General features: G+C 46.1%; 1 protein-coding gene across 2 annotated transcripts in view; it reads right to left on the reverse strand.

Moving 5' to 3' along the window:
- Positions 1-3,311: 3,311 nt before the first annotated feature.
- The window catches only part of LOC119286159 (proline-, glutamic acid- and leucine-rich protein 1-like), a 17,819-nt gene continuing 11,377 nt past the window's right edge, over positions 3,312-9,753 (reverse strand). For both annotated transcript variants that reach the window (XM_037565510.1, XM_037565509.1), the window contains 2 exons: positions 5,129-5,363; positions 3,312-4,365 (listed from right to left, as the gene is read on the reverse strand). In XM_037565510.1, coding sequence (XP_037421407.1) covers positions 3,626-4,365; positions 5,129-5,363 — 975 coding nt within the window. In that variant the 3' untranslated portion in view covers positions 3,312-3,625. The remainder of the gene's footprint in view (positions 4,366-5,128; positions 5,364-9,753) is intronic.

Consider the following 9,753-nt stretch of genomic DNA (forward strand, 5'->3'; position numbering starts at 1 on the left):
TTCATCATCACTGTCAACACGCCGTCGTGCTGACGAAACTCTCCCTCGTCTTTAACTAGATCAAGATCTCGAGGGATGTCATCATGCTGAACGTATGCTGAACACGGAGGTGTCTTTATGTTCGGTGCTAGGATCGGTTGGATCGCGAAGACGTTTGACTACATCAACTGCGTTACTAAACGCTTCCGCTTTCGGTCTACGAGGGTACGTGGACACACTCTCCCCTCTCGTTGCTATGCATCTCCTAGATAGATCTTGCGTGATCATAGGAATTTTTTTGAAATACTGCGTTCCCCAACAGGTTCTTAACTAAGGGAAATACTATTTGTTACTATAATACATCACCCTTCCTCTTCGAGGAATCCCAATGCCTATCACAAGTAGCAGGGTGGCGGGCATCATAGAGCCTGGGCGCGTGGGCTGGAGGCGTGCGTCAAGGTCGTCTGCGAGCTTCTTAATGACGGTGAACTTGTCGAAGAAGCCGACGAGGGCCTTCTCAAACAAGGGTATGAAGATGTCATCCAAGAGGCCTCTCGCCTTGGCGGCTGCAAGCACCACCTGGAGATGTTTCTTGGTGCTGGGCCGCAGGCCGGCATTGTGGACCATCCGGCACAGCTGGCTGACGCTCACGCTCATCGCCTCCATAGGTCTAGCATCTTGTCACTTGATCTTGCGATTGGAGTGGTCACTTTTGCCCTTGGTCTAGGTGTGTAGGTGCATACGATTTCGTATAAGGATTGGACTGGTGGGGAGCCTTTATATGAGAAGCACAGACTGCGTTGCATTCACGTGTGCGTTGGCCATCTACTCCTCGGTCCATACTAGTAGTAGTATACTAAGCGGCATCGACTGGTTGCATATTGCTTCTACCATTATTACTTCCCTTAGCATGCGAAGGAGGATGCATCATTGGCCGTTCTACATATCGGGAACTGCTTCTCCTTGCCTTTTTACCCTCATTCAAACTGTATCAGCTTCGAGTGGCCACCAATTTAACTAATAAAATAAAATTTATATGTAACAAAACCTCCCTCCTTTCTGGTTTAAAGGGTTCATCTAAATTTTTTGGATTTCCACTATATTAAGCTCACTTTGAGTCCAATTGAGTTAAAGTGCTTTGACTCTCACGCCACATTTAATTCATAGAAATAAGAGATAGGGAATTAGTGGTCATGCATGCATCTTATTCCAAATGCACCATGTGTTCGAAATATGCCCTAGAGACAATACTATTGTATTATTATATTTCCATGTTCATAATTATGAGTTTATATTCTGTGCTATAACTGTTATGATCCTGTAATATGCGGTTCAATCGAAAACTCATATGCACGTGTGGAATGATAAACAACATTGAAAGCATGATGTTAGAAAAATGATCATATTGAATTGACCCAAACTTAATTATTATACTTTAAGATAATACCATCAAAAGTCAATTGTTATAACACTGAGTGTTTTTTTACCAACTACTATAGGGCAAAGCCCCTCGGTCTTTTATTAGCAACCAAGAAACCAAGTTCAACTGTACAAGTTAGCTACTAAAGACAGGAAAGAAGGAAACAAAACTACCTACCTATTTCATGCATCAAGGGACGCCAGCTAGCCAGGCTAAGAGCTTGGGTCTAATAGAAGCATTAACCCTATGTGCTAGCAAGGAAAAATCATGTACAAATTTACATCTCCAGACACCAAAAGTGACCCTTTCACCCCTAAAGGTCCTCCCATTTCTAAGGATTCATATATTCCATGTTGCTGTGAATATCACTTCAACGAAGAAAGGGTGTGTAAACCTCCTCCTGGCCATGATAATGCATTGTTGAATATCATCGCCACTAGACCAATCAATCTGCAAGTAGTTTCGGATCCTGACACTGAAATTGCAAGAGAAGAAGAGGTATAAGATGGAGTGTTAATATGTGACTTAGTTTTCTAGATCATGAGAGTATCGTAGTCACTTTTTACCATATGATGAACTTTGAGGTTGCTCAAACGCCATCTGTAACACGGTGATTATAACGACAACTTACGGGTTCATCAAAAAGTTTGAAAAGGACTAGATAGCTCGAGAATGGAATTTGCTCTTCCGATGACGGAAAGATATTCTTAAGACCCTCTTAGTGTGAAGACATCCACCATCGTCTGGCCATACACAGGTAACTATGTCACAGGGATGCTGAAATATGTCAACGAGAAAGAAGAACAAAACCGATAACGAGATCGATATAGTGAGCATGTGTATGACTCAAGAAGATAAGGATATATCTCACCTCGAGTTTTGTAAAGTGTATCACGAAGCAAAAGGAATAGCACATGATAACCAAAGAGAATAGCTCTAATTTTTCTGTAATTTTGGAGATCTTGGTCGAGGCAGTGACGTCTTCTCCTATCTGCAATTGTTGTAGTTAACTAAAGAGAGCTGGTTATTTTTAATATGGGGCATCTTACAAGCGACATATCAAAAATGGGGTATACAATCAAAGAGAAGTGCATGGATGAATCCAGATTCATATGAACCCATTTTGGAAAACATATTTTGCAATGTCAAAAAATTCTGAAAAAAGGTGCGCGCGAACATCTCCATATTCTATGTGTGTGTAGAAAGTTTCATAGAAAAATAACTTTTTTTAGCCCGTGCAAAATAGACAAATTTTTGTGCCGTGAAATACTATTTAAAAGCAGTGAAATTTATCTTTTTACTGAAACAAAACAAAAATACTTTTTTACACAAAACTTTGTACCGTGAACATACCTTTGCCAACATGAATTTTTAAACATTACAAAACATGTAAAAAGTACATTTTTGAAAAGCAGATACAGATGCCCGTGTGCAGATCGTCCATTCTCATACAATCAATTGCAATATAAGATGGGTCATTTTGACCGAGGCAGAGCAAAGGCGGCAAACGATCAATTGGCCCAACAAATTTGCCCTCGTCTATGGCGATATAAACTGGATGGCGTTCCTTTCATGCTGCCGTCAAGGATACAGAACTTGGCAGCGCAGAATACCTTTTGATACGGAAAATAATTCTATGAGAAGGACGGGTCTCACCTGCTAACCGTGAGACCTGGTCTCATATATTTTTTTTCCTTTTGATACCATGTTTCTTTTTGTTGCTTCTATGATGATCTGAAGTTAATTAACAATGGTTACCTTACAACAAGATCTGATGTCAAAAACAAGTGCTTGTACTCATGCTTTCGTGAATGGAGTCTAGCTTAATTAGTTCTACCCAACTCAGCAAGTGTTATACAGTTAACCATTGGCGTTTTATATTATTGTTCTGCTTGAACAGCTGGTGATTTTTGGCTTGGAATTCATGGTTAACGTTTGTCAACTTGTCCCTCTTCTTCAAGTCCTCAAAAAAAGAAATAACTAATCCTCGTATAATTTTTCTACAGAGCTGCCACATCTTCCTTGCACTGGGCACAAAGGCGCTGGCAAACCATGCAAGTGTCATAGGTACAGAAAGCAACAGAATACACGAACGTTAAGCCGATGGTCATTCTTAGATAAACAGAGCCATATATATAGCAAAAATGGCTCTGACCCCAAGGGATATGCTGATAAAGATGGACGAAAAAAGGCAAGGGTATATGTTTATCCTTGATTGAAGGAAGCTCAATAGTCAGAATCCGGGTCGCCGTCTTGTATCTCTGGCATAGAGTCTCCTGACTCTGTATCAGACAAGTCTGCCTTGATGGGCTGAATGAAGCGGGTTGAAGAGACATCTTTATAGCTGCTCGGAGCAGCAACACCTGGGTCAGATGGTTTATCACCTGAGGTTGCCAGATTGCGGAATGGTAGGTTGACCGCAGCTGAGCTTTTATTCTGAAGAAGAGAATCAACATGATCAGCACGCTTTTCCTCTCGAAAGGGGGTAGCTGTGGCTTTCTGTGTTTCAGGTGGCCTTGAGTAGATTGGATTTGAAACAGCATTGGAGCTAGAAGGATTATCCACTGTCATTGGCTGGGAGGTTTTTTCTGTGGTCGCAACCACCATAATGGCATCACTCCTGTTGCATGCAGGAACATCTTCTACTGCCTCAGCAATTGTATGTGAACCAATTTGCGGAACTTCTTTTACAAGAGTGGACTTTTCTGTCGGTTCATTATCCTTGATGGATGGCAACCAATCATCATAAGTATCTTCATCCGCAATAACCTGGCGCTGCCCTTCGGATGGTGAAAAGTTAAATGTGCCAGCACCAAAAATTGCCTTTTCTGGTTCACTGCGGTTGAGTCCAGGGACTAAAGGACCTGCCTTTTCTAGAGAAAGGGCTCGAGGGTGCGTAAGAACATCCAAAGCCAGCAAAGCATGTGAACAAAACTCTGCGAGCGTAGTGCCTATCTCTAGCTTCCCTGTAATAAACAAGAGATGATAGTTGTTACTTTAAAGGATATATCTGGAACCCCCCTAGCCAACACTATTACTTTCATGAAAATATGGAGCCACCCTAGCCAACTGCTAACTCCTTCCATATACCAAATCGACAGGCCACAAAGGCAAATCAAGCTCATGCGCTCACGTGGACAGGCATGAATCATGTGTATGAATGTACCAAGTATATTTTATCTTTTGATCTAGCTGCAGATTGCACCATGTCATAGAGCTAATAGTACAAGGCCTGCTTTTGTTGTATATATCCAGAGATAGTTCAAGCAGAACTCTCCCTTTTTCCTTTCAGTTAACCATCTATTAATTACGAGACACAAAATTAATTACTCCATCTGTAGACAAGTACTCCCTCCATCCCATAAGACTACCCACAATGGGAGTAACATAGGTAGTAACATCACACATATCTAGATAAAATAGATGATGTGGCAAGCAATAAATGAAGAGAGAGAGCAAAGTGGTAACATAGCTAGTTACTAGTAGTATGAGTAACATCACACATATTAAGGCAAGATGAGTCTATAGCTTAATAAATAAAGTGTCGCATGTTACTACACATATGTTACTCCCCACTGTAGAGGTAGTAACTAGTAACATAGACTAGTAACATATGCATGTTACTAGTCTATGTTACTACCCATTGTGGCTAGTCTAATATAGGATTAGCTTGCAAAAACGTCCTATATTATGGGACGGAGGGAGTAAATGATAGACATGAGATTTTACCTTTTCTGAAGAGTTCAGTTCCTTGGGCTAAATAAAGTGGCCGGGCATGAGGAGATGAAAGAAAAGATGCCAGCAATGCCTTATATGAAGCAAGTCGAAAGTCTGATATGCTTGTCTCCCCGACTTTGGTTGTTGATGGCTCATACCCTGCTCCTGAGTCACAAGCACTTGTAGCTATGTTAATTAGGAGCAAGTCCACTTTTGCCCTCCAGTGATCTGTCCTCAATGAACCCCCCTGATAAAGGCAATAAAATGTATATTACATCTGATTGTTGCAATTATACATCAGACAATGTAACCACAGACAATTGAGACCCAAGCACCATTGTGACAATTAGATAACATTGCAAATGACTCTAAATGATATTGTAGTGCATAGTGTCATTATTTCATGATAAAAGCTATCCCCATTCCAAAGGGACTCTACATCTTCAGCATGGCAATCAAGAAAATTACCTCTAAACCCTCTATTTTAATGTCATCTGAATCAAATTATATAAATTTCAAGTTATCACCCAACTATATATATATGATTAAAAAAAAGGAATTGCTTCAGCAACCACTCTACGTGACAATGATGAGCGGCTGGGAGCAATCAAGAAAATTACTTCTAAACCCTATATTTTACTGATATATATGAATAAAACTATATAAATTTCAATTTATTCCGCAACTCTATATATATGATGAAAAAAAGGAATTGCTTCAGCAACCACACTCTGCGCGACAATGATAAGCAGGTCGAAGGATGGCATCTCGATACCGGTGCCACCAATCATATGACACGCCACGGCAATGCCTTCGCCGAGCTCGACCACACGATCATCAGCACAGTCCAATTTAGTGATGGCTCCATCGTCAAAATCTGTGGCATGGGCACAATCATATTCACTGGCAAGAACAGCGACAATGCCTTCGCCGAGCTCGACCACAGGATCATCGGCACAGTCCAATTTAGTGATGGCTCCATCGTCAAAATCTGCGGCATGGGCACAATCATATTCACTGGCAAGAACAGCGAACACAAGGCCCTCAGCGGTGTCCACTACATCCCACGGCTTAAGAACTCGATCATCAGCATTTGTCAGCTAGATGAGAATGCATGTGGGCTGATCAGAAGACGTGTGCTTCGAATCTGGGATCAGCAAGGTTGACTCCTTATTCGGGTTAGACGTGGCCGGAATCGCCTTTACCTCCTACATCTTCAGGTGATCCGGCCAATATGTCTCTCTGCCCGCCACGACGACATGGCTTGCGGTGGCATGAGGTATGGGCATCTCAATTTCGACGCATTGGAGAAGATGTGATGCCTCGCCATGACACGCTGGCTGCCACGGCCGGATCACATGGAGCAGCTCTGTGACATGTATCATCACCAAGCAACGTCACGTGGCACAATTCATCGGCAAGCAAGGTACCGCGCGCAGCAGCTACTTGAGCTCGTTCAAGGCAACCTCTGTGGTCCTGTTTCACCGGCGACACCTGGAGGACAGCGCTACTTCTTGCTGCTTGTGGACGACGCCACTCGCTACATGTGGGTGATGCTCCTGGCTGGCAAGAGCAGCACACCTGATGTCATCAAAAGAATTCAGGCAGCAACAGAAGTTCAATGCGGATGCAAACTGGGCGTGTTCCACACGGACAACGGCGGCGAGTTTATCTCGACCAGGTTTGCCGCTTACTGCTGATGAAGGCATCGAGCACCACTTCTCTGCACCTTACGCCCCGCAGCAAAATGGCATCGTCAAGTGGCGAAACTAAACGGTGGTGGCAATGGTGCATGCTCTGCTGAAACAGAGGAGCACGCCAACTGAATATTCGGGGGAGGCTGTGAGCACTGCTGTCTTCCTGCTCAACCGTGCTCCCACTAAATCCCTTGCTGGAAAAGACACCTTGCGAGGCGTGGCAAGACCACAAGCCGGCTGTCCACAACCTTCGCACCTTTGGGTGCTTGGCGTATGTTAACAGGGTAACCTGAGTAAGCTCAAAAGACCGCAGCTCTCCCGCTGTGTTCATCGGCTAGGAAAGTGTGAGGCGTACCAGCTGCTGGACCCTGTGACAAGACGCATCTGCATTGCCCACTATGTCATCTTTGATGAAGAACGTGGCTGATATTGGGGAGCGGACGACAGCGCACGCTCAGGCAGCAACTTCGATATCCAGTACATCTACCTTCACGCAGCGAAGGCGCCCAGCTACGCGTCCAGCTCAGGGCGAGCTGAGCCTGTGTCAACAGGACATGTGACTCGGGGTACTTCACCTGCCACACCACCATCCCTGTATCAGCTCCAGCAACTCCAGAATTTGTCACAACACCAGCACATGATGATCGACTCGATGCTGCTCACCGCGACACACCAGTTCGCTATCGCATGGTCTAGAATCTGATTAGAGAACCACTGCCTGGACTTGCGCCACGCAACCTCGATGCCAAGCTGCACTCGTCGAGCACGGGGGAGCCGTGCTAATTTGCAGAAGTTGAGAGAGACAAGGCATGACAAGCAGCCATGCGCAAGGAAATGGATGCAGTGGAGCAGAACAGGACATGGGAGCTCGTCGATCTACCACATGGGCATCGACCAGTAGGCCTCAAATGGGTCTACAAATTGAAGAAAAATGTAACTGGTAAGGTGATCAAGCACAAAGCACAGCTGGTTGCACGCGGCTTCGTGCAGCAAGCCGGCATTGACTTTGATGAAGTCTTTGAGCCTGTGGCTCGCATGGAATCCATCCGTCTGCTGCTTGCTTTGGCTGCCCAGGAGGGGTGACCCGTCCATGTGCCCAGGAGGGGTGACCCGTCCACCACATGGACGTAAAATCAGCCTTCCATAATGGAGAACTGAAGGAGGTCTATGTGAAGCAGCCGCTCAGTTCATCATCACCGGAGAAAAAGGAAAAGTCATGCGGCTGCGCAAGGCCCTCTATGGCCTTAGGCAGGCGCCACGAGCATGGAACGCGAAGCTTTACTGCACGCTCAAGGAAATTGGCTTCAAAAATAGTGGGCACAAGCACGCGATCCACCGGAGCGTCACCGGTGACGAAATCGTGCCCATTGGAGTCTATGTGGATGGTTTGATCATTGTTGAAGTGTATATGTGGATTGCCTAGCCCTTTCCATTAGTTCGAACTTTTGGTTGCGTTGGCTAGTGCATGAAGCTTAACATGGTATCAAAGTCTAAGGTCTTGAGTTCAAGTCCTAGCTTTGGCAATTTATTCAAAAATTACTGCTGCCCCCTTTTGTCCACTTATAGGCCTCTTGAGCCATACCTCTGAGTCTGTTCACGTGTTGACTTTCTGCGTCACACGTGAGAGGGGGTGTTGAAGTGTATATGTGGATTGCCTAGCCCTTTCCATCAGTTCGAACTTTTGGTTGCGTTGGCTAGTGCATGAAGCTTAACAATCATCACTGGTTCATCCAAGGGAGCAGTGGAGAGCTTCAAGGACGAGCAACAACAACAACAACAAAGCCTTTAGTCCCAAACAAGTTGGGGTAGGCTAGAGGTGAAACCCATAAGATCTCGCAACCAACTCATGGCTCTAGCACATGGATAGCAAGCTTCCACGCACCCCTGTCCATAGCTAGCTCTTTGGTGATACTCCAATACTTCAGGTCTCTCTTAACGGACTCCTCCCATGTCAAATTCGGTCTACCCCGCCCTCTCTTGACATTCTCCGCACGCTTTAGCCGTCCACTATGCACTGAAGCTTCTGAGGCCTGCGCTGAATATGCCCAAACCATCTCAGACGATGTTGAACAAGCTTCTCTTCAATTGGTGCTACCCCAACTCTATCTCGTATATCATCATTCCAGACTCGATCCTTCCTCGTGTGGCCACACATCCATCTCAACATACGCATCTCCGCCACACCTAACTGTTGAACATGTCACCTTTTAGTCGGCCAACACTCAGCGCCATACAACATTGCGGGTCGAACCGCCGTCTTGTAGAACTTGCCTTTTAGCTTTTGTGGCACTCTCTTGTCACAAAGAATGCCAGAAGCTTGGCGCCACTTCATCCATCCGGCTTTGATTCGATGGTTCACATCTTCATCAATTACCCCCATCCTCCTGCAGCATTGACCCCAAGTACCGAAAGGTGTCCTTCTGAGGTACCACCTGGCCATCAAGGCTAAGAGCATCTCCAGCCGCGCCCCCAACAGACCCCCCAGGCCACTTTTTCGGCGCCGACGCCGAAAAAATGGCCCAGTCGCGCCCCTAGGAGCCCGTTTTCCGCCGGATTGGGCCGAAATTGACGCCAGCGTACCCAACTCGAACCCGGCGCGCTGGGGTCGCCTGGGGGCGCCGGACGGACCATTTTTGGCGCGAACTGTGATGGGCCCGCCCTGTCAGCGACGCGCCGCTTCGTCGTCCACATCGCCTCGTTTCCCGCGGGAATCAATGCCAAAGCTGCCGCGCTGCCGCGCCTTCGCCTCCATTGATGACGCGCCTGCCGCGATGCAGCGCGCCGGTCAGCATGCCCATTGATGTCGCGTAGTGAAGCGTCGCGTGGCCCAGCGCCACGGCCGCCCGCCACGCGTCGCCTGGCATGCGCCTCCCGCCGCCCCAGCTCCGGCTATAAAAGCCGCCCGCCTCGCCGGTGAACGCCACACCGCAGCACATCGCC

This window comes from Triticum dicoccoides, chromosome 4A (genome assembly GCF_002162155.2).
Source record: "Triticum dicoccoides isolate Atlit2015 ecotype Zavitan chromosome 4A, WEW_v2.0, whole genome shotgun sequence".
NCBI lineage: Eukaryota > Viridiplantae > Streptophyta > Magnoliopsida > Poales > Poaceae > Triticum > Triticum dicoccoides.